A 24,894-nucleotide genomic window follows, 5' to 3' on the forward strand; every position below is an offset into this window, starting at 1 on the left:
GAATTGAACAGCCCCTAGTAGAGGGTGACTCATTCGAGATCAATATGAACCCCCTCAAAATAAATATGGCGGAAAATCAGCCATATTTAGACATTCACGAGAAATATTGGTTCGACACGAAATGGTTTGCAAGGAAAACGAAAATGTGATTTCCACCGTCGACGCAAGCAAAGTTTTGTTGTAATTTTGTTGATGTCGTTAACTTTGAGAGTGTGAATTAGAGACAGCAAAGTTTTCAGTTTGTTACGAAGTTGGTAAGCTGGGATTAGCTGGGAAAAGCTACTTTCAGTTAAACTTGCAAGTATAAGTTTGCAAGTAGCTTTTACCTGTCGTTTTCCATAACCATTTTCGGAACTCTTGCAATGCTGTATTTTGTATCAAATCGCGCGCGTTTGGCAAGACAAGGCTTCATCGACGTCTATAAGAAGAGGTACCCCATATACCAACCATCTATCCGGCCACACTCTCTCTGGCCGCCGTCGCTTCTGTAGCTTGCTTGGTAAGTTCCAGTTCATATTTATTTCCTGAAAGTTGGATGATTTGTTAAAGCGTAAGCAGCAATCTTATTTTTGACAAACAGCTTTTATCAACATATTGAAGTAGAATTGAAAAACAATTAGGGGATCGTAAAGATGTGTTTGATTTGTATGGATTTTGCGTACCGGCCCGGGCATGCCTCTGTTCCACTTTTGACTACTCTTGTTTAAATAAAGACTGTCGATGGAATGTGGCTAAATTAATTGCCAGTTTTAATCCCAGGAATCTTGTTGTAGATTGACCTGATTCGTGACTAGGCGATAATGAAACTTTTCTTTTTTCAATGTTCTTGATTTATGAATGTAAAACCTTAATTTCTTTGTTATCTGTACAGGCTAAACAGTCAAAATGGTGAACCACCGTGCTCCCTTGGTACAGCGAAAGGTGTGCGTCGCTCCCCGACGCCCCTTCGAGAAAGCTCGTTTGGATCAAGAGCTTAAATTGATTGGTGAATATGGTCTTCGCAACAAGAGGGAAGTCTGGAGGGTCAAGTACACTTTGGCCAAGATCCGTAAAGCTGCCAGAGAGTTGCTCACTCTTGATGAGAAAGATGGCAAACGTCTGTTTGAAGGTAATGATAATGTTGTGATATATATTTTTCTTTGCATGCTGATTAGAGCATGGTAGGCTTTGTAGCCTATTCGTTGGTGAATAGAACTAATTTGCATGATGCACATTATCTGACACTTCTTGGCTGAGACCTGATGTCAATCTTACATGAGTAAATAACTGAGATAATTAGTTGTATAATGAACCCTATTCTGTGTTCATTGAATATGTGGAGTGATTTATCATGCAATTCTTTGTCGTATAGGTAACGCCCTTCTTCGCCGTTTGGTACGCATCGGTGTGTTGGAGGAGAGCCGCATGAAGCTCGATTACGTGCTCAGCTTGAAGGTTGAGGATTTCTTGGAACGTCGCCTTCAAACCCAAGTTTTCAAATTGGGATTGGCCAAGTCGATTCACCACGCTCGCGTTCTCATCCGCCAGCGACACATTCGGTATTCAGCAACTCCCGTTCAGCTAGCATTATGAAACAAGTTGCCTGACACGTCACCGGATTTTCCCTTTGACGTGATATTATGTTCCATTGGATGTCATATGGGCCACTGGTTTGTTGCTAGCAACAGTCCACGCCTAGTAACATTTCTCATTGTCGCTGAGCGTTACGTGTTGTGGAAAACATCTACATGTAATCTAACGCATACGAGATTTTCTTTGAATGGCCACTGGAGTTGTTGCTAGCAACACTTCACGCCTGATGTCTAGTTTTGGGTAGACACTTATGGCTCGGTGGGCAAACTTGACTGAATCTTATTGTCAAACCTTCCTAAAAATGCATACGTTTCAAGCAACTTACTGTTTTTCTTATTTTCAGCGTTCGCAAGCAATTGGTGAACATTCCCAGCTTCATCGTTCGGTTGGATTCCCAGAAACACATCGACTTTGCTCTTCGCTCACCGTTCGGTGGCGGCCGTGCTGGTCGTGTCAAGAGAAAGAACTTGAAGAAGGGCACAGACGGTGGTGATGGCGGTGAAGAAGATGACGAGTAGGCTATTCGCTCCACTCTTAATTCGAGCCTTATATTGTATCTGATCAGCAAATACAATTTCGTGCGCGAAGACAGTTTTCCATGCGTCAGGTTTGTTTTTGTAAGCGTATGGACCATGGTCTCAGCTATGAAAGGAACTCTTAGCAAAAACCCTTAATCTTTCATGTTCACTGTTGGGGTTAAATGATTGTATTTGCAATTTTTGTAAGTAACTTGGCAACAAGAAACTGTTAATAACTAGAGTGAGATAACTTGTTGCAGAGAAGAAAGTATAAAGTAAGTTAACTTTTCAGCTGTGATATTACAATTTCTAATTGATAAAATATTAACGTAAATGAGGTTATTGTCAGAATTTCTATGGTGTAGTAAACCCGAGCGTCGATATAGCAGCTAAGAGCATAATAGCTTGTAGTGGAGTGTTTGGTGGTGTAGTAGGGATTCATTATACTTGAGTGAGTCGGTTTAGTAGACAGCATTTGTGGTGTAATATTCGGGCTCTTTGGTGTTGAAGTAAGAGACATTAGTTTACATAACTCATGAGGTGTTGTAGTTGTGTAGTATACAGCTGAGCACGAATCCGTCGGTACACAAGAGAACGAAGCGGCAACATCACCATGACGCCGTAGTTACATACAGATAGAAAAATTTAACAGCTCAGTAGATAATTTAAATAATAAACTATTTTGAGAAATATGGCAGTTAGTTTGGCTTAAAAATAAATGAAAGATTCTGTCTTAACCATGATTGCAAGCTAAAGTTACCAAAATTAGTGAACGGTGAAATCAGTTTGAAGGTACCTGATAATTCGCACGTTCCTTTTTATAGTACCTACCGTCACCCTGATTCATCGCTTTAGCCCAATGGCATCTTGAAATTGAACATTTTTGAATTACCAGTATTCTTACCCCACCTCTATTGCACTGGACGGTGTAAAGAAGATCCTCTCAGGCTCTATTTCCACCGCTAGCCGGGTTTTCTTATAGTTTTCAATTTAAAATGTTAAGTAGAGAGTCGATGCTCAAAATTTGGTATTAGTAGCTAGAATTAATTGTTGGCGCTATATCACTAAATTCTGAAAAAAAAAAAAAAAGGTTGCGCTAAGCACTTGATTGACTTGCTATTTTAGTAACCTCCAGACCTGCCCGGATGGAGATCATATTGCTGTACTATATGATCCACATCGTGACATCAGCTGATAGCTCTTACCTATCTATTCAGTCTTGCATTGCAATGGGGGGCCAATCCCATTCCAACGCTAGACCTTTCGAGTTGTAATTGCTTACAGACTCTTGGTTACTATAGCAATCCCAACATTGGGAGGGTACCATACCCAGTCATTTCAAGCTCATCTCGTGCTGCATTTCCATCGCTATCGTGGGTTTTCCTAGTTTTCCATTGAAAATGTCAAGTAGAAAGTCAATGCTCAAAATTGGGTACTAGCAGCTAGAGTTCATTGTTTGCGCAATTTCACTTAATTGTGAAAAAAAAAAAAAAAAGAAAAAAATGGTTGCGCTAAGCTCTTGAATGACATGCTAGATCCTCCAGACCTGTCACGATGTTGGCCCGGATCATATTGCTGTACTATATGACCCACATCGTGACATCAGCTGATAGCTCTTACCTCTCTATTCAGCCTTGCATTGGAATGGTGGGCCAATCCCATACCAACGCTTGACGTTTCGAGTTGTATTTGCTTACAGACTCTTGGTTACTAGCAATCCCAACATTGGGAGGGTGCCATACCCAGTCATTTCAAGTGCCGCTACACATAGAAATGCACTCAACTCTTATATACCGTGAATTTAGGCACCAAACCACGTTGATAAAAAAATCGGGCAATTTCCGACATAAAACTAACTCCCATTTAAATTCTGAGAAAATATTACACAATGTCTTAAATGAACATTACTGGGAAAACAATGATGAATATCATTTGACTTGACTATAAAACAAATAACTTAATTAAATGTTAAAAATTTCGAATTATTATCTAGCACTCACGATTTAGGGTGTGGCATCACGCATCAACACCGCTAATGACATGCAAGAATCCTCCATATTACCTTGCGGCCGATGTCGACACTAATGAGTTTATGCATCAACTAAGAGTTATACGAAACGAGAGCGCAAATTTTAATCGCCGAGTTCAATTTACAATTAGATTTCAATATTTAGATTTGTATTTACCCGTATAAGCATTAAGCAATGTCCCTTGTCATTCAATCAGTTACCCGTTGAAAAAGCAACTACAAACTTATGTAGGATCTTTATTGTTTATTTATGACAATTATTGTCAATCCTACGATTCCAGTTTTGAGTTTTACATTGCAATGGCATTAAGGGACACATCCTTCTTTTTTTTTAACCATCATAACGTTTTGAATGAAAATTTAAGACAAGAAAATACGTGGCCTTAAATCGCAATTGCCAACGGCCAAAAAGAGAAGGAAATGGGGAAGATGATGTCATAAGGTAGGCGAAAATATCAATAAAGGAGGGGTAAGCATCATACAGCACTTGTAATTTTCAATGCCATGGGCTAGTGGCGTGCACATCAGGCTGACAAAAATTCTTATAAAATGAGGACAAAACTCAATTGGAATCAGTCGAGTGGACTCATCGATCAGTAACGGTAGGAAGGAGAGTGTCACACAGCCGTTCATTACCAAGTCAAATTTCACTTATTATCATGGGTAAATATGTTACGTTAATCTCACCTTTGTTTTGAATGAATTCTATTTTTCTAGAAGAAGCTTGTCATTTTTATCAAACATGTTTTGAACCGTAATTTCAAGCTAGATTTTCAAAGTGATGATCGCATTGTTTAGTTTTATGTACTCAAGATTTACATCTTGTAATTATGGGAAAACCAGGCTCATTTATTGACTCTTGGATATTGTTAAAAAACTGATGTAAATGTTTTCTAAGGCTCTTTGTTTAGATCATACCTTAAACCGCATTCTTTTTCAATTTGCAGCTAACTACGCCACATTGCTGCTATTGGCTGTTTCTTTGATGGCTGGAGAGTCCATGGGTGGACCGATGGGATCGTCTTCATCCGGGTACTACACCACGCCGGCGTCCTACTACACCACCAAGGCTCCTGATTACTACACAACGAAGAAGGCCGAGTATTACACGACAACATATGCTTCCCCGAGTTACTACACAGAGCCTACCAAGTACTACACGACCAAAGCGCCGGAATACTACACCACTACTTATGCTGCTCCGACCTACTACACTGATGATTATTCCGCTGATGATTATTCCGCTGATGATTATTACGACACTGATGATTATTCCGCTCCAAGTTACTACAAAGAGGCCCCGGTTTATTACACCACAACTTACGCTACACCAATCTACTACACCGAGGCTCCTAAATATTATGCTGCACCCAGCTACACCACCACTACTATTGCCTACTACACCACAACAGAAGCAGCCAAATATTATACAGCTCCGACTTACTACACTGAAGCTGCTCAGTCTTACTACGTGGAGCCTACATACTACACTGAGGCTCCAAAGTATAACTCTGCCCCCAGTTACTACACCACTGCTGCTCCTTCGTATTACGTTGAACCTAGCTATTACACTACAACGTATGCTGCTCCATCTTACTACACTGATGCTCCACAATATTACACCACAAAGGCTGCTGAATACTACACAACTAAAGCCCCGGAGTACTACACAATGAAAGCTGAATACTACACCACCACTTACGCTGCCCCTGTTTACTACACTGATGCTCCCAAGTACTATCCGGCTCCGACCTACTACCAAAGTGAAGAGCCACAGTACTACACCACCAAGGCACCTGAATACTACACCACATCATATGCCACTCCCAGCTACTATACAGAGGGTCCAAAATACTACACTACAAAGGCGCCCGAATACTACACCACCACTTATGCGGCTCCCAGCTATTACACTGAGGCTCCAAAGTACTACTCTGCCCCAAGCTACTACACTGAAGCAGCTCCAAAATACTATTAGAGGATAAGTTTTTTTAAATAGCTAAACATTTCATCTCCCATATTTATTGGTTCATCACAGTCGTTCTTGAAGTACAACATTAATGTCAAATGATATGTTTCATACAAAAATGTTCTCGTTAACCCTTCGCATTTAATATCTTTTTTTAAAATAAAACTTGGGTAAAAAACAAACGTGTCATGGTGAATCGAGTTTCTTTCACGATAGGCCTATAGGCCTTCGGAACACCTTTACACCTAGCCGTACAGTATACCCTATGGTAATTCTTAATGGCAAACTAATGAGGCTTAAAGAATCCCGTTATTACCTTATTTCTTCAAATGTGAAATTACGTGAGGAAAAATGTCCATCAACATAGTCCTACGTGTGATAGTAAACGTATTCGTAAATGCCTACGTACCGTACGTACCCAAGGCACGTCCTCTGATCTTATCAAGCCTAGTTAACTAAATGTATGTTCATAATTGCAATCAACTCAGTTATCACGACGTATGCCCCACAAAGGATTTTTGATCGTTGGTTTACATCTTGGATACACAGGTGCAAGATTGGCACTTGAATGCAAACATGAATTTTAACATTTTAGCAACTTTCAACGCTTAATTTTACAATGATTTTGACGCAGCGTAAGGCGTCCTTTCTTGACAACCGTAAAATTGGTATATTTCTTTTTTTATCTATGAAAATTAAATTAAAAGAAAACCAATATTATAAATTAAATTTGGTAAAATAAACCGAAAAAAAGTTGAAAATTTTTCAAATTTCTAAAAAACAATGAATAAAGGACCTTTTTCTTGCAATTACCGACTAGGAAAAGGAAAAGATTGAATCATTCGTTAAATCACATCTTTTTGTGTTTTCTTTGTCTCGATGTCGTCAGCCAAATCATTGAAATTAATAAGTTAACGGATACATTTTGCATTCCCGGGGTAATTATAACAGATAGTTAACAAGTTTTAAAATTATAATAAGAGTTTTAAAATTAACATTCTCTTGTGCCTATTGTTTTAAAGAGAAATTGATATTCACGTTAAGGATTGTTGTTTGACATTGAATCAGCAATGTTCGCCCTTTCAAACGTGCTCCTACACAACAAAAGCGCCAAGCCAAAAGGGTGGGGTAAGAATATTGGCTGTTACGTCACTACCCGTAAGGTGCACGTGTCGTAACCGCAGGGCCAATGAATTGAAACAGGGTGACTTTGCAGTCATATAAAATGAGAGGAAAGAGGTGTATCAATTCATTGTAGTTAACAACTTGGACAGCAGCACGACATCTACCATCAGTTGTACTTCACATCGTGTTTTCTAACTCTAAAATGACGAGTAATTTATCGTTTTATTTAATTATTTAATCGTAGGAATTGAAATTGTGATTCATTTTGATTTTAATCAATCGAAATGAACTTGTGTGCATCTAATTATTACATCCAGGTGGATTCAGGAGATAACGTTTCATGTATTGTCTTGTTTCAGCTAACTACGGCGCGATGCTGCTGTTGGCTGTCGTTACCTTGTTGGCTGGAGAGGCCATGGGTGGACCGATGGGATCGTCTTCTGGGTACTACACCACTCCGGCGCCTTACTACACAACGACGTATGCAGCCCCCAGCTACTACACCACCAAGGCTCCCGAGTACTACACAACGAAGAAGGCCGAGTATTATACAACAACATATGCTGGTCCTAGCTACTACACTGAAGCTCCCAAGTCCTACTCAGCTCCAAGCTACTACACTGAGGCTCCCAAATACTACACCACTAAGGCACCGGAGTACTACTCAACTACTTACACTGCACCAAGCTACTACACCGAAGCCCCAAAGTACTATGCTGTCCCCAGCTATACTACTACTACCACTGCCTACTACACCGAAGCAGAAGCAACCAAGTACTACGTAGCTCCGACTTACTACACTGAAGCCGCTCGGTCTTACTACAGTGAGCCCACTTACTACACTGAGACCCCTCAGTATTACTCCGCCCCGTCTTACTACACCGAGCCTAGCTACTACACAACAACCTATGCCACCCCAGCTTATTACCCTGAAGCTGCCAAATACTACTCGGCACCAAGCTACTACACTGAAGCCCCGGTTTATTCTGCTACATATGCCAAGCCAAGCTACTACACCGATGCACCACAATACTACACTACAGCTTCTTATTATACCACTAAGGTCCCCGAGTACTACGCTATGGAAAAGGCCGAATACTACACTACCACTTATGCTGCTCCCGTTTACTACACTGAGGCTCCTAAATATTCGGCTCCAACCTACTACCTGAACGAAGCTCCGAAGTACTACACCACTAAGGCGCCTGAATACTACGCGTATTCTTATGCTACCCCAAGCTACTACACCGAATCCCCCGTCTATTACACTACGACTTACTCCGCTCCCGAGTACTACACCACCAAGGCTCCCGAGTACTACACCACCAAGGCTCCCGAGTACTACACCACCAAGGCTCCCGAGTACTACACCACCAAGGCTCCCGAGTACTACACCACCAAGGCTCCCGAGTACTACGCCACAACGTATTCTGCTCCCAGCTACTACACCGAGGCACCAAAGTACTACTCAGCTCCAAATTACTACCAAACTGAAGCCCCAAAATACTACACCACAAAAGCGCCAGATTACTATACCACCACTTACTCTGCTCCCAGCTACTACACCGAGGCTCCAGCCTACTACACAACATATGCAACCCCATCCTACTACACTGAGCCACCAAAGTACTATTAATCGTTAAAATTGTGTTGTCCATCTAGCTCGATGAAGTGTCAATTAGATTTTGTTTTATCATTGGCAGTCCTCGTTCCAAATTAAGTATTTCCTTGATATATATTTATGCATTCACTAGTCGTTCCATACCATTGTTGTTTCTCAATGAAATGTTGAATACAAATGTATATCGTTACCTAATTCATTACTGTTTCTATTCTTTATCAAATAAGGCGGATGAAGACAATTTCAATTTTGTTTTGAACAGATTTGTAATTCTGAACATTAATTTACAGTTTAAAATTTTAAAGTTATATGAAATATTTGTGAATCTGTTTATGACATTATATCTTCAGATACGTAGTACAGAATATTGACTTCATTCATTACGTTAGCCCATTGGCATAGAGAATTTATTGGGCATCTTTAAATCTTACTTCTGCTGTTTACCCTATTTCATTGAATAGCATAGTGTAGCGAAATTCTTTCAGTATGCATTTCCACCATTAAAGCTAATTTCCTAGTTTCATCCTGTAATTTCTATTTTAGGGAAATGCTTAAATAGTTGTTGAAAAAAAAAAAAAAAAAAAAAGGGTTGCGCTAAGCTCTTGATTGACTTGCTATTTTAGTAACCTCCAGACCTGCACGGACGGAGATCATATTGCTGTACTATATGATCCACATCGTGACATCAGCTGAGGGCTCTTACCTCTCTATTCAGCCTTGCATTGGAATGGTGGGCCAATCCCATTCCAACGCTTCACCTTTCGAGTTGTATTTGCTTACAGACTCTTGGTTGCTAGCAATCCCAACATTGGGAGGGTGACATACCCAGTCATTTCAAGTGCCGCTACACATAGGAATGCACTCAACTCTTATATACCGTGAATTTCGGCACCAAACCACGTTGATAAAAAAATCGGGCAATTTCCGACATAAAACTAACTCCCATTTAAATTCTGAGAAAATATTACACAATGTCTTAAATGAACATTATTGGGAAAACAATGATGAATATCATTTGACTTGACTATAAAACAAATAACTTAATTAAATGTTTAAAATTTCATATTACTTTCAAGATCTCACGATTTAGGGTGTGGCATGACGCATCAACACCGCTAATGACATGCAAGAATCCTCCATATCACCTTGCGGCCGATATTGGCACTAATTGGCTCACGCATTGTTTAGGTGTTATTCCAGTTGTCGGAAATAAAACAATCGAGGATCGTCACCCGTCACTACTAAATTCTAGCAGTTATAGTTATTCAAGTTTAAATAGGAAACGTGAAATAAGGATCTTTATTTCACCGTATGTTTGCCATTCAGATGGGTTAAGAACATAGTCCATTAAATCATTTTCAACTACACATCACATCTAACAAATACGTTACCCATGCCCGATTACACGGTCAGGGCTCAGCATATTGCACAATGAAGACCGAACACTTTAAAATCTATTGCTACAGTGTTCGTTCAAATAATTGGCATTCTGTGCACCACATTTATTCGGGCACTATAGCTCTTCCATGAAGAGTAACTCGGCTTTAAAAACGCGACATTTTCATTCGTATGTGAGCCGTTGGTTAACGTAGATGTTGCATCTCCGCCGCCAAATTGAATAACGCCGACGGACATCGGTGCAAAGGGGAAGGTAAACTAGAAAAGAAGAGGAAGGGAATGGGCGTTTTCGAAGAAAAATCTGTGCAAACAAGTGCAGCTTAGGTGTCACTTGATGTAATGTCGCCTCGGGTTGGTGTTCGATTGTGCTTGATTTAATCTCTTGTGTTTCGTTTCGCCAAGGAGGAAATTCTCAAAAACCACTTGGGTAAAGGATAGTAGGGAATTCAACAGCTGTGCCGAGTGCAATTAAAAGTGTGTTTTACTTCATTATCTACTAAGTAATGTCGGAGAAAAAGAGTGTGCTTCTGGAGGCAAGTACGAAAATGGCCAGTTTGTCAGATTCAGATGTTTCTTCTTCGATATCGGTGAATGTTCCATCAGACGTTCAGGTAACAGCGCTATCTGGCGGATTGTATCATATTAAATGGGCATTCGACATCAGCTCAATTGAAAACGCAAGAGGAAGCCAAGAGACGACGTTTAGACTCGACCAATATTCCTCAGCTTTCTACAAGCTTACCTTGAAGTTCTACAAGCAAGATCGTGAGCCTGATCAATGTGAGTGCTCACCCGATACTCAGTTCATGGTGAATCTCAAGCTGAAGCGTGAAGCATGCCCAACATCGCAGTGGTTAATTTCTATGGATGGTAGGGACCAATCAGCTGCTGTATGGTCTCGCGTCGGTAGATGTCAGAAAATCATTTTGGACCAGTTACCTTACATTGTATGTAAGTCCGAAACGTTCCCCGTCATTCCAGATTGGGATGCAACTGAAATTCCTTGCCAATTTTGGATCAAGTTTTATCAAAGTGTTGGAGAGATTAACGCTCACAGGCAATTCACGAACTTGTACGTCAATCAATTAAACTGTGACGTTTCGTTCAGTTTCGATGAGATCAATGAAGACGAGCCGATCGGTGGTCATGTCTTCCTTTTGTCGGCCAGGAGCTCCGTCTTCGCTGCCATGTTCCACGGCGGAATGCAAGAAACGAGTACGAGAAAAGTTTGCATCAAAGACATCAAAGCGGATATTTTCAAACAATTGCTCCATTACATTTACTCTGGTCGAACATCGTCAAAGTTGTCAGAGGAAAACGCCCAGCCTTTGTTTGTTGCGGCCGATATGTACGACATTGAGGACCTGAAAGACGAGTGTGTTCAGTTCTTGTTAACTTGCATCAAATTGGAGAACGCTATTAATCTAATGGCGTGGGCGCACGTCCATGCAGTCGATTCCCTTAAAGAAGCAGAACTCGCTTTCGTGGCATCACATGGAAAAGAAATATGCAAACAAGATGATTGGGAGAGACTGATCAAGAATTATCCAGATCTTTGTTTGTTAGCCACTCGAAGCATGTGGAAATAACACTCTCTGTCGGGCAGAGTATCTATATGTTTACAATTAAATCAATTTCTAAATTGGGATGTTATGTCATCAAGATGGAGAAAAAACTGAAATCTTTTTAATAAAAAATCTGATTTGGTGCTGCAACTTGTCGAGTTTCATTTGCCAGTTTGATAAATTGCGTGAATTTTTTCATACTTGTTCCATAATTTAAAGCAAATTGAATATTAAATGAGAAATTTTACCTGAGAAATCTGGGATGTATTACGTTCACTGCAAATGGATCGAACCAATTCTAGGAGCCCTTTAACGTTCTTTCCAGGAAACAAAAACGTCAAAAAGGGTAAGAATAGTGGCTGTTACGTTATATTTAAGGTGTGCATGTCGTCGTTTCAGTTTGCATTTTTAACAATTAAAATTTGGAATCAAATTGTCTTTAAGTAGACAGATTGTCTTGCAGGTTGGTTTTCAGATGATGTAGGAGCCTACTTTTATTTTCAGTTTGCTGATATCATGCTGTTTACAACAAATCTCAAAGCAAAGGTAAATAGACTACTTTAAACTTATGAAATTCAATTATCAATATCACTTATGTCTAATTGAAGCAGAAATTAAATGATTATTTGCTATTTACGTATCTTCAGGGTCGCTCGCAGCCAAGATGTCGTCATAACTATTTCGCTGATAATTTGGAGTTGAGTTGTTATCGTACGTGTGAACTAGACTCAAGCGACCATGGAAAACATATTATCTTATCTCTTATCTCTCACATTTTAGTTTCTTTGACTAGCAAAAAGATTTCAGTAAAGAGGAAAGAATTGAAGTTCGTGTATGTTCCATTAGAAAGTTGAATGGGATTCTCTAAATTTATTACTCTATTTGTTCTTTCACAATTTTTTTAGGCATTGTGCATCAAACGCGATAATCTCAAACGACCATCGCATAAGAAGAGAAGATAAAGAAGAAAACTTGAGAAAATGGACAGTCGTTTGTGGAAACCGCCAACCTACGTGGCAGTTAGTAATTTCGTCTAAAGTATTACATGTTTCGTTTCTCTAAACATTTTTCCCTTTGTTTGTTTGTTTTTTCTTTTTTCTTTTGTCAAGGAAAAACTTAATCCGGGGGAAAAAGGTAAGAGGAAATTTAACGTCTGTGCATATGCGTCTATATTCTATCGAAATCATGTTATTAGATATTATTGAAGAAAAACCAAAACGGTCTAGTATCACTGCAAGACTATTCCTGGCTCGGAAGATCCTGGTTCGGGAGCTCCTGGCGAATACAGCTGCTTTGTCACCGGAAAAGCACCCATCACCTGTACCTGATTTTCAAGTAACAGAACTGGATGATGGTTCATTTAAAATTCAAGGGACATTCAACACCACCGAATATGAAACGTCACGCCAAAAGGTGAAATTTAAGCTCAACCACATTTGTCCGGGGCTCTTTTCCTTTAATCTTTCCCGGACGTCCTACCAACCGAACCAACTCGGTGCTGATTGCGAAACTTCCTCATCCAGCTTTGAATTTATGGTTGAACTCTCCTTGGAGAACACGTCATCGTGTTTTCGACACGATGACCACTGCAAGCTAACTGCTGTTTGGGCCAGCATCAACGCAAGTCCGACATTCTTTTTGAAGCCGATCTCTCCAGGTCAATGGAAGTCCGCAAAAATGCCTTTTGGATCTCAACGTTTTGAGTTGAAGCAAACAAAGATCCCTTACGTGCTGCATATTAACTTTTCAAGAACTTGTGGCGAGATGAACGCACAGATGCAATTCATTAATTTGTACGTCAATCAGTTCAACTGCGATGTTACATTCCATTTCGACACAGCCGAAAAAGACGAGTCCATCGGCGGTCATGTCAATATTTTGTCGGTTAGAAGCTCCATCTTCGCAGCCATGTTCCAGAGCGGAATGCAAGAAACAAACACGAGAAAAGTTTGCATCAAAGATATCAAACCGGATATTTTCAAACAATTGCTCTATTACATTTACTCTGGTCGAACATCGACGAAATTATCAGAGGAAATCGCCCAGCCTTTATATGTTGCGGCCGATATGTACGACATTGAGGACCTGAAAGACGAATGTGTTCAGTTCTTGTTATCTTGCATCAAATTGGAGAACGCTATTAATCTAATGGCGTGGGCGCACGTTCTCTCAATCGATTCTATTAAAGAAGCAACACTCACTTTCGTAGAATCGCGTGGAAGAGAAATATGTAAACAAGATGATTGGGAGAGGCTGATCAAGAATTATCCTGACCTTTCTCTGTTGGCCAGCCGACGCATGTTGAAATAACAATTTATGTTGGCAGCATATCTATATGTATATGTTTTAAATAATATTTGAAATCTGGGATGCTATATCACCAATACGGGGAACTGACCACTATCTAAAGCTTATCTGTTCAATAAAAACTAAATCAGATTTTGGACTGAAAATCATCGAATATCATTTGCCAGTTTGAGGAATTCCATTAACTTTTTCATGCCCGTTAACTAATTTAGCAGATTGAATATTAAATGAGAAATTTCACCTGAATATCTAGGATGCATCACGTCCACTGCAAATGGATCAATCCAATTCTAGGAACCGTTTAACGCGTTTCCAGGAAATAAAAACGCCAAACAAAAAGGGTGGGGTAAGAATATTGGCTGTTACGTCATTACCTGAAAGGTTAACGTGTCGTAACCGCAGGGCTAATGCGTTGAAACAGGGTGATTTTGGTGTCGCATATAATGAGAGGACAAAGGTGTTTCAATTCAATGTTGTAAGCAATTTGGACACGACAACAGCAGTACGACATTTTTCATTGGTGTTATTTCACATCGTGTTTTCCCAGCTTTGCAGTTATGAGTAATTGGACGTTTTATTTTAACATTTGATCGTAGGAATCAAACCTGTGATCAGTTTTGATTTTAACCAATTCAATTGAATTTGTGCCTACCTGCATGGCATTCAAAAGGATTAGTTTTTTAAGCCCTCAAATAATAATCGGCCCCAAGTTACTACACAGAGGCACTGGTGTACTAAACTACGACATACGCTACACCAAGTTATTCCAGCGAAGCCCCGAAGTACTATATGCTGCTCCCAGCTACACCCCTTACTGTTGTCTACTACACCGCAACAGAAGCAAACAAGTATTACGTAGCTCCGTCTTATTACACCACAGCTGCTCCATCTTACTACACCGAGCCCAACTACTACACAACAACCTCGTCACCCCTGCATTCTACACTGAGGCCCCAAAATATTACTCGCCTCCAAGTTACTACACTGAAGCCTACACCTCATACGCCAAGCCAGACAACTACACCAATGCTCCACAAAACTATGCTACTGCCTCTTATTATACAACTAAGGCCCGGAGTACTACGCTATAGAGAAGGCCGAGTACTACACCACTACCTATGCTGCTCCAGCGCACTACACTGAAGTTCCAAAGTACTATTGATGGCCCCAAAGATTTTAATTGGTGAATTGCAAAACCCTAACTGAATTTTAATTTTATGTAGTTATACAATAGACGTTTTTTAGTAGACTATCACGGCGTGCTGATGTCATGCTGTTTGCAACAAACCTCAAAGAAAAGGTAAATATTTCAGACTAATGGAATTCAATGATCAACATCAGCCATGTTCAATTGCACGAGAAATAATAAGAAATTTTGGGATTTATCCTCAGGATTGCAGCCGAGGTATCATCATAATAATTTCGCTGATGGTTTGGACTTTGGAGTTCAGTTCTTATCACTGATATTAACCAAACTTAAATCGACTAGAAAACGTAGACGCTTATCTCTCATTCTTTTAGTTTCTTTGACTAAGACAGAAATTTCAGTAACGAGGAAAGAAGAGAAGTTCGTGTATTATGTTTCATGACTTGTACAGTCAATTCTTTTGCGTTTTTTAGGCATTTTGCATCAAAATAGAAGGCAATGAAAATCGGAAAACCGGAGGCAATGAGCCAGCTGCCAGAGGTAAAGGCTTATCTTGGGTTTTCTGTAATTTCATTTAGAGTTTTCCATGGTCAACATTGTTTTCTTTAAATTTCCTCTCCCTCAAGTTTTCATGACCTTGCCCTTTTTTTTCATTAATTTCTTAAACTTGTTCGATTTTATCAGATGTACAAAGGTAATAGAAATTTACCACCTGTGCCGTATGTCTTTAGATTCCACTGGATATCATTTTATTTGATACCAAATAGCCCGGACATTTGAAAATTGAATAAAATTTGTAATTTGGGGTGTTATATCATGAAGGCGGGGACCATGATTTAAAGCTTATATCATTCATCTGGATTTGATCATGTTCACAGCAAATGTATCGGACTGAATGTATTAGAAGCTGATAAAAACCCGCTTGGTCTATGTCAAGTAATTTCTCTAAATACGAACGACCCATTTTGCAGGAGCGTGAACAATTGGCACTCAAATACACCACAAGTGATTGTCTTGTAAATAATGATGTCACTCTTTAACAAACCCGTCAACAATACCACCGAAGGTCTACCGAGAAACGAAAGGAACCTAAGTATTACTCAGCTGTCAGCTACCAAACTGAAGCCCCAAAGTACTATTGATAGCCCTGTGATTTTAATTAGCTCGTTAACAAAAATAATGCTTCACTGTTTAATGTAAAGTTCTACCGAAGGCGTTATTGATCATCATAATAATTTTGCTTCAGCTTTATTTATGTTCTTGACTAGAATCACTTCCGATTTGGAATGTGGTATACTAGCTCATTTGTCTATAACAAATGTTGCCGTTAATCAACTTCTAATTACGTTGTTTGTACTCAACACATCAATCAATCGTTTCACATTCGCTAATCAATAAGAGTTTAGTTTTGCTAGTCTGATATTTTGAGCGAGTTATTTCAAAAGATTAAACGAAATACCTCAGCGGAGGAAATGCAGCTTCTGAACATTTTCATTTCACGCGTTTGTGAAATGTTAATTGATTAAGAAAATTGATTGCATAATAATCAACGACGCATCACATTTCACACCTACGCCCGCTTGAAATCATCACGTTTTCTGCACCCACTTGTTACATCAAAGGTACAGCTCACTCCATAACGCGGTAGGCAAAGTTTTAAAGGACAACACGAGGTGCTCTCAATCTACTAAATCAAGCCCAACTTACAGCACTGAAACTACATCTTAATGTGCCTGTAGTCAACACATTGGAGTTTATTCGCACATTTTTCGTTTCAAACGATCGATATAGTCTTTGCACTTTACTAACTCGTACCCTAGCTTTTCCCTGCATAGTTACTCTGTCATGTTTAATAGTTAATTTCACGTGAAAGTGTAATAAAACCGGCTTTAAAAACGCAATATCTTCTTTCGTATTTTAACCGTTTGTTATCGCCTGTTCAAAAATCCATAGACTCTATACGCTATTCCCTATGTTAAACTTTGGATATCAAGTTTTCTAAGAGTGTTGGTGAGACTAACGCTGACAGGCAATTCTCTGATTTATTCTTCAATCAATTAAACTGTGACGTCGTACGTTCTGTTTCGACGAGATCGAGCCAATGGTCGCTATTTTGTCGGCCAGGAGCTCCGTCTTTGATGCCATGTTCCAGGGCGCAATGCAAGATGATGATGACTGGGAGAAGCTATGGTCAAGAATTATCCAGATATTTGTTTGTTGGCCACTCGACGCGTGTGGAAATAAAAATTCATATTGGCAGTTTATTTATGGTGTTGAATGTTAAATGAAATTTTTAATTGGGGTGTTTATATGATCCAGATGGGGAACTCATCGTTAGCTAAAGCTTATCTGTTCAATAAAAATCAAATCAGCTGCAACTCGTCGAATTTTATTTGCCAGTTTGAGAATGTCGGTGAACTTTTTCATTCCTGTTCAATAATTTTGCAGACAAAATATTAAGGGAGGCATTTTAATTGCGATATTTAGGATGCATAACATTCACCGCCAGTGGATCGAACCAATTCAAGCAGCCCTTTACCGCGTTTCCAGGAAACAAAAACGCCAAGCAAACAGGGGTGGGGTAAGAATATTGGCTGTCACTACCTGTAAGGTGCACGTGTCGTAACCGCAGGGCAAATAAATTGAAACAGGATGACTTTGGAGTCTTAAAAAATGAGAGGACAAAGGTGTTTTAATTCAGTGTAGCGAGTAACTTGAATCTGACAACAGCAGCATATTTTCCTTCAATTGTATTTCACATTGTGTTTTGCAGTTTTGCAGATATGGGTAATAATTAACATTTAATTCACACAATTCACACTGTGTATGGTAGGCTACAAAAAAGGGAAAGGGTAAGAATCGTTACGTCATATTGGAAGGTAATACCCGCTGGGGATGGCGAGCAACATCAGGGTGACACAAAATCGTATAAAATGATGCAATAGAGACAACTAAAATCAGTCGAGTGTTCATCTTCGACGGAACAAGAGACGTTTAGTTGTTTACCAATTGCTGAATTCCTTTGCTCGTTACCATCTGCTAAATTTCGGCTTGCCACAATGGGTAAAGTATACAATGTATAACTAGACTAGAAATTGATGTTGATGGACGGCTATTTAGTGATGTTCCTGAAGATGTTGAAATGGGATTTAAATTAAATTCTAAGCATTAATTGTAATGTTTTAACACTCCAGTGAGCTATTAGTAATTGATTTCGTTTTTCTTCCATCGGTATAGGTATCCATGGCATTACACTTCTAATTACTGTTGCCGTTATGGCTGGATCGTGCATAGCTGTGCCAATGGGTTCTCCGTCTTCTAGCTATGGTGGTTATTCATACCAAACTACCACTGCTGCGCCGTACTACACGACGACGTATGCTGCCCCCAGTTATTACACTACAAAGGTGCCCGAGTACTACCCCACAACAAATGCGGCACCCACTTACTACACCGAGGCTCCCAAGTATTACAGCACGAAGGCTCCTGAATACTACACCACCACGTATGCAGCTCCGACTTACTATACGGAGGAACCAAAATACTACTCCGCACCGAGCTATTACACGGAAGCGCCAGTATATTATACCACTCCAAGCTACTACACCGAGGCTCCCTCCTACTATACCACAAAGGCCGAGGCCCCAAAATATTACTCTGCTCCAAGCTACACTACAACCGTGTCGTACTACACAACTACAGAGGCGCCTAAGTATTACGTAGCTCCAACCTACTACACCGAAGCCGCCCCATCTTACTACTCTGAACCGACCTACTACACTGAACCGACCTACTACACTGAAGCCCCGAAGTACTACGCTGCCCCAAGTTACTACACCACGACTGCTCCTTCGTACTACGTCGAACCTACTTACTACACCACAACTTATGCTGCTCCGTCTTACTATACTGAGGCTGCTGAATACTACACAACTAAAGCCCCGGAGTATTATACCACGAAAGCTGAATACTACACCACCACTTACTCCGCTTCAGCTTATTACACTGAGGCTCCCAAATATTCGGCTCCACAATATACTACAACATATGCTGCCCCAAGCTATTATACAGAAGCCCCGAAGTACTACACTACAACATATGCCGCTCCGGTTTACTACACCGGAGCTCCTCAATACTATACCACAAAGGCCACTGAATACTACACAACTGCCGGCCAGGAGTATTACACGAAGAAAGCTGAGTACTACACCACACCATACGCTGCTCCAGCTTACTTCACCGAGGCGCCTAAGTACTACACCACCACCTACGCTACTCCGGCTTACTACACTGAGGCTGCTGAATACTACACCACAAAGGCTGCTGAATACTACACCACAAAGGCTGCTGAATACTACACCACAAAGGCTGCTGAATACTACACCACAAAGGCTGCTGAATACTACACCACAAAGGCTGCTGAATACTACACCACAAAGGCTGCTGAATACTACACAACCACTTACGCTGCTCCAGCTTACTACACTGAGGCCCCCAAATATTACCAGACTGAGGCCCCTAAATATTACCGGACTGAGGCTCCAAGATATTATACTACAAAGGCCCCCGAGTATACCACAGCATATGCTGCACCGAGCTACTACACTGAAGCTCCGAAATACTACACAACAACCTATGCAACCCCATCCTACTACACTGAGGCTCCCAAGTACTATTAATCGTGAAAATTGCGTTGTCCATCAAGCTCGACGATGGAATATTCAGATTTGATTTCATCATTTACAGTCCTCGTTCCAAAATAAGTAATTCCATTTATGCATTCAGTAGTCGTTCCATACAAATGTTTCCAAATGAATTGTTGAATACATATATAATGCCGTTAACAAATCCCCTCGTTGTTTTTATTCTGTATCAAATAAAACTAATGAAAACTATTTGTTTCTCTACAACATTGAAATTTCTGAACGCATTTATGCACTAGAACATTAGTGAGAATTACATCATTGGTATTCATCAGTCTGGTATAATTTATATAGCTATTTAGTTGCGTAGCATAGAACATTGCTTTAATTCATAGCATTAACTAATTAACATAGAATTGGGCAAGGTTGAAATCCACTTATCTTTACAGTGTTTAATTGCGTAGCGTATAATTTTTTAGTTTGCATTTCCACCAATAATGTTAATTTCCTAATTTCAACCTGAAATTCCCTTAAAAGGAAATGCTCAAATATTCGGACTAGATGTTAGAAGTTTTGGTTTGCCGGTTTGAATTATAGTTGTTGAAAAAAAAACAAAAGTGTTGCGCTAAGCTCTTGAATGACATGCTAGTATCCTTCAGACCTGTCACGATGGACCGAATCGTATAGTACAGCTTTTGATCCGATCTATCATGACATCAGCTGATAGCTCTTACCTCTCTATTCAGCCTTGCATTCAGCTATTCCGCCTTGCATTGGAATGGTGGGCCAATCCCATACCAACGCTTGACGTTTCGAGTTGAACTTACAGACTCTTGGTTACTAGCAATCCCAACATTGGGAGGGTACCATACCCAGTCATTTCAAGTGCCGCTACACATAGAAATGCACTCAACTCTTATATACCGTGAATTTAGGCACCAAACTACGTTGATAAAAAAATCGGGCAATTTCCGACATAAAACTAACTCCCATTTAAATTCTGAGAAAATATTACACAATGTCTTAAATGAACATTATTGGGAAAACAATGATGAATATCATTTGACTTGACTATAAAACAAATAACTTAATTAAATGTTTAAAATTTCGTATTACTTTCAAGCACTCACGATTTAGGGTGTGGCATCACGCATCAACACCGTTAATGACATGCAAGAATCCTCCATATCACCTTGCGGCCGATGTCGACACTATTGTGTTCATGCATCAGTTAAGTTTTTTTTCCAAGTGTGTGGCGAAAATATAAGATGTCGAGATGAATCAGTTACGCCAGTACATTCAAAGATATTCTGTTTGTCTTTGATTATTTGATCTCAGTTATCACAACGTTCCTGTAGTAGGAAGTTGTACATGACTATAACGCCCTCCGACTACTGTACTACACCACCACATCCTACGTTCAAACCTACACTTAAATACCATCTGATTTCAAGCTAGCATTCCGAAGCTCTTTAACTACTACACTACAACAAAGGCCGAATCCTAGCTACTACACCGAGGCTCCAAAGCGTCATTCCGCCCCAAGCAACTACACTTATCCAGCCCTGAAATTTTACTTAAACATACCGTTGCTAGAGTTTAGCACATGAGCTTTTCAGGTGGGATGACGTAAGCAAAGATTCACACCAACACGAGCCCAATGCGTCCAATGATCCAGGCCGCTGAAAAGATTCCGTATTTTCAATTTCCGGATCTGGAAAATGATCGTATCAAACGTAGCTGGAAAATTTGAGTTTATTATTATCATCAATCCGATTGTCACGATGGATGTCATACCCGTACGCTTTCATGATGAGCTTATACGTTTCTGTACAATTCACATTCACCTTTCTCATGGCATTATATATTTTAAAGAGAAATCCCAATTTACTTTCCTTGTTCTATACTGAATCAGTTTATTGAGCTCACTTGTGCCCCTTCATAAAATTCCTATACAAAAAGCATCAGTCAAAAGGGTGGGGTTAGAATATTGGATATTACGTCATTACCTGACAGGTGCACGTGTTGTAACCGCAGGCTAATGAATCGAAACAGGGTGACTGTACAACCATATAAAAAGAGACGACAACGATGCAGTAAGTCAGTGTAGTAAGGCACTTGGGCACTCCAGCAACAACATTAAATTTTCTGTCGGTTGTGTTTCACATTGCGTTCTTCAACTTGGCAACTATGGGTAATTTGACGTTTTATTTCGATCGTATCGTATCAATTGAAACCCTAAACAAGATTGGTTTAATTCAATGAAAATAAATGTGTGTGTAACTACGTTGCAATTAAATAGGATAAGGAACTGAAATGATTTACATTTTCTTGTTACAGCCAACTGCGCCGCAATGATGCTGCTGGCAGTTGTTTCCTTGATGGCTGGAAAAGCCATAGGTGGACCGATGGGCTCATCTTCCGGGTATTACACGAGTCAAGCGCCATACTACACCACGACGTATGCAGCCCCCAGCTACTACACCACCAAGGCTCCGGAGTATTACACGACAACATATGCTGCCCCCAGCTACTACACCGATGCGCCCAAGTACTATACGACCAAGGCACCCGAATACTACACCACAACGTATGCTGCTCCGGCCTACTACACTGAACCCCCGAAGTATTACTCGGCTCCAAGTTACTACGCAGAGGCACCAGTTTATTCCACCACAACATACGCTCCTCCAAGCTACTACACCGAGGCACCCAAATACTTCACAACAAAGGCACCGGAGTACTACAGAGCTCCCAAGTACTATGCTGAGCCCAGCTACACCACCACCACTGTTGCATACTACACCACAACGGAAGTAGCTAAGTACTACGTAGCTCCGACTTACTACGCTGGAACTTCCCAATCTTACTACAGTGAGCCCACATACTACACCGAGGCTCCACAGTACTACTCTGCTCCGTCTTACTACACCACGGTTGCGACATCTTACTTCACCGAGCCCAGCTATTACACAACCTATGCTGCTCCGGCATCCTACCCCGAGGCTCCAAAATATTTGGCTCCTAGTTACTACACCGAAGCTCCGATTTACTACACCGAAGCTCCGATTTACTACACCGAAGCTCCGATTTACTACACCGAAGCTCCGATTTACTACACCGAAGCTCCGATTTACTACACCGAAGCTCCGATTTACTACACCACATATTCCAAACAAAGCTACTACACCGAGGCACCACAATACTACACTGCCACTTCTTATTATACCACTAAGGCTCCGGAGTACTACGCAGTGGAGAAGGCCGAATACTACCCTACCACTTATGCTGCTCCTTCTTACTACACTGAAGCTCCAAAGTTCTATCCGGCCCCAAGTTACTACACCACCAAGGCTCCCGAGTACTACACCACCAAGGCTCCCGAGTACTACACCACCAAGGCTCCCGAGTACTACACCACCAAGGCTCCCGAGTACTACACCACCAAGGCTCCCGAGTACTACACCACCAAGGCTCCCGAGTACTACACCACCAAGGCTCCCGAGTACTACACCACCAAGGCTCCCGAGTACTACACCACCAAGGCTCCCGAGTACTACACCACCAAGGCTCCCGAGTACTACACCACCAAGGCTCCCGAGTACTACACCACCCCATACGTCGCCCCCAGCTACTACAGCGAAGCTCCGAAATATTATTCAGGTCCCAGCTACAGAACTGAAACACCAAAGTATTACAAATAGCTCCGAAGATTTTAATCAGATGGTTCGAAAATCAATGTTTGTTTTATTTTTGTTACACGGTAGACGTTACACAATATAATGGTATCCGCTAGTTATGTACTATTGCACTTATTAAGATATGATGTTAAAATGGTACTGGAATATTATTATTCCATAAAGAAGTTAAGTTTACTTACAAAATTTGTCCTGCTCCATTGCCTCCCATTGGCATCAGTTAATCATCAGTATCAGTTTAATTTCGACAGCTGTGGAGATCTTTTGCTGGGTATGGGCCTACCATTGTTTCACTGCTTCTTTCATCGACATGGCGTTCCACTTAGTGAGGTATTTTCAAAATCCGGCGGTTTTTACCCCGCCGGCTGTGTGTGTCTTGGAACTATTGTATCAATCGAAGAACTTGAGAAGGTAACTGTTTACAGAAACATTGCACGATGTAGGCGTTACACGTTTGCGTAAGAGATTTTGCCTTAGCAAGCTTAAAAAATTATACAAGCAGTTGGTCAGCACCCCATCAGTAAGCTCGTTGGGGGATAGCTGGTAACGAAATAACAAATAAACTCATCGCTGCCCAGCAACAGCTCTAGGGCAACGGCAACTAGTTTGGTCGATTGAGAAGTAGTAAACCATCAAGAATATTTTCCTTCCTGATCATGAAATCAAATTTATGATTCAGGAAGCTTTAGTTAGACAATCTTGCAGTATGATGGTTATTTTAACAAATCGATTGTATTCGTATTATTGTTTCTTTTTCATGTTTTTAGTTTTCAGAGAAGTAGCCATGTTGAACATTTCAAGATGGCACCGGTTGTCACTGAGAGTCGTTGTTTCATTCAGGTTGAATCTATTGCCACGAAAGATTTCCTTTTTACAGTTTTTGAATTAAACGTAAAAAACAAAGTTAAGTCGTTGCACTAGCAGTATTTTGCTTTCGTTTATTTTTAAAACGGCTGATTTTACGAGAAAATCAATAACTTATTCGAAATCCCCGTTCAATTTTGATTATACCGTGGGATTTTTGTCGAATTCCAAGAGATGTCGTTTTTTTCATATTTTGACAAAAGTGGGAAGGGGCCTTCCCACTTTTTCATTTTTGGCCAAATTTTGAATTTTGCTTAAAATACATGATTTTGATTCAAAATTGAATGAAAATCACGGAAATCAAGTTTATTTTTCCATTGGTCCTATAGTTTTTCAACTAAACGTAAAAAACAAAGTTGGTGCTCTAACAGCAGTTTATTTTCGTTTTAAAAAAAAAAATGGCTGGTTTAACGAGAAAACCATATAGTAATCAAAATC

General features: G+C 40.3%; 5 protein-coding genes, 1 long non-coding RNA gene and 1 pseudogene across 12 annotated transcripts; all 7 read left to right on the forward strand.

The window, feature by feature from the left end:
* The first annotated feature begins 360 nt into the window (after positions 1 to 360).
* Positions 361 to 2,163, forward strand: LOC116934703 (40S ribosomal protein S9). The gene is made up of 4 exons (XM_045176839.1): positions 361 to 499; positions 872 to 1,108; positions 1,352 to 1,538; positions 1,916 to 2,163. The coding sequence occupies exons 2-4, from the start codon at positions 886 to 888 to the stop codon at positions 2,088 to 2,090; spliced, it is 585 nt and encodes a 194-aa protein (XP_045032774.1). The 5' UTR covers positions 361 to 499; positions 872 to 885; the 3' UTR covers positions 2,091 to 2,163.
* A 2,470-nt stretch (positions 2,164 to 4,633) lies between these two features.
* LOC123474588 lies at positions 4,634 to 9,029 on the forward strand (annotated as a pseudogene).
* A 1,370-nt stretch (positions 9,030 to 10,399) lies between these two features.
* LOC123474583 (kelch-like protein 21) lies at positions 10,400 to 11,947 on the forward strand. Its single transcript, XM_045176836.1, has one exon. It carries the CDS (start codon positions 10,736 to 10,738, stop codon positions 11,819 to 11,821), a length of 1,086 nt encoding a protein of 361 aa, XP_045032771.1. The 5' UTR covers positions 10,400 to 10,735; the 3' UTR covers positions 11,822 to 11,947.
* Positions 11,948 to 12,574: 627 nt separating this feature from the next.
* LOC123466288 lies at positions 12,575 to 14,236 on the forward strand. 2 transcript variants are annotated; one of them, XM_045176834.1, is made up of 4 exons: positions 12,575 to 12,629; positions 12,703 to 12,816; positions 12,907 to 12,931; positions 12,993 to 14,236. In XM_045176834.1, the coding sequence occupies exons 2-4, from the start codon at positions 12,778 to 12,780 to the stop codon at positions 14,105 to 14,107; spliced, it is 1,179 nt and encodes a 392-aa protein (XP_045032769.1). In that variant the 5' UTR covers positions 12,575 to 12,629; positions 12,703 to 12,777; the 3' UTR covers positions 14,108 to 14,236. The 2 variants fall into 2 exon arrangements, with proteins under 2 accessions (XP_045032769.1, XP_045032770.1); XM_045176835.1 differs by lacking the exon at positions 12,575 to 12,629 and having other exon boundaries at positions 12,636 to 12,816.
* A 327-nt stretch (positions 14,237 to 14,563) lies between these two features.
* LOC116927679 lies at positions 14,564 to 17,152 on the forward strand. Of its 3 annotated transcripts, none has more exons than XR_006649460.1 (4): positions 14,564 to 15,256; positions 15,328 to 15,404; positions 15,497 to 15,791; positions 15,983 to 17,152. It is a non-coding gene; the product is annotated as an uncharacterized LOC116927679 (long non-coding RNA). The 3 variants fall into 3 exon arrangements; XR_006649459.1 differs by having other exon boundaries at positions 16,223 to 17,152; XR_004396728.2 differs by having other exon boundaries at positions 14,565 to 15,256; positions 15,497 to 17,152.
* Positions 17,153 to 17,910: 758 nt separating this feature from the next.
* LOC123474582 (adhesive plaque matrix protein-like) lies at positions 17,911 to 20,099 on the forward strand. 4 transcript variants are annotated; one of them, XM_045176833.1, is made up of 4 exons: positions 17,911 to 18,038; positions 18,489 to 19,285; positions 19,337 to 19,546; positions 19,643 to 20,099. In XM_045176833.1, exons 1-4 carry the CDS (start codon positions 18,035 to 18,037, stop codon positions 19,928 to 19,930), a joined length of 1,299 nt encoding a protein of 432 aa, XP_045032768.1. In that variant the 5' UTR covers positions 17,911 to 18,034; the 3' UTR covers positions 19,931 to 20,099. The 4 variants fall into 4 exon arrangements, with proteins under 4 accessions (XP_045032768.1, XP_045032765.1, XP_045032767.1 ...); XM_045176830.1 differs by having other exon boundaries at positions 18,489 to 19,546; XM_045176832.1 differs by having other exon boundaries at positions 18,489 to 19,546; positions 19,667 to 20,099.
* Positions 20,100 to 21,986: 1,887 nt separating this feature from the next.
* LOC116926328 (extensin-2) lies at positions 21,987 to 23,689 on the forward strand. Its single transcript, XM_045176829.1, has 2 exons — positions 21,987 to 22,088; positions 22,235 to 23,689. The coding sequence occupies exons 1-2, from the start codon at positions 22,085 to 22,087 to the stop codon at positions 23,596 to 23,598; spliced, it is 1,368 nt and encodes a 455-aa protein (XP_045032764.1). The 5' UTR covers positions 21,987 to 22,084; the 3' UTR covers positions 23,599 to 23,689.
* The last annotated feature ends 1,205 nt before the right edge of the window (positions 23,690 to 24,894 follow it).

The sequence above is a fragment of the Daphnia magna genome, linkage group LG7 (assembly GCF_020631705.1).
Source record: "Daphnia magna isolate NIES linkage group LG7, ASM2063170v1.1, whole genome shotgun sequence".
NCBI lineage: Eukaryota > Metazoa > Arthropoda > Branchiopoda > Diplostraca > Daphniidae > Daphnia > Daphnia magna.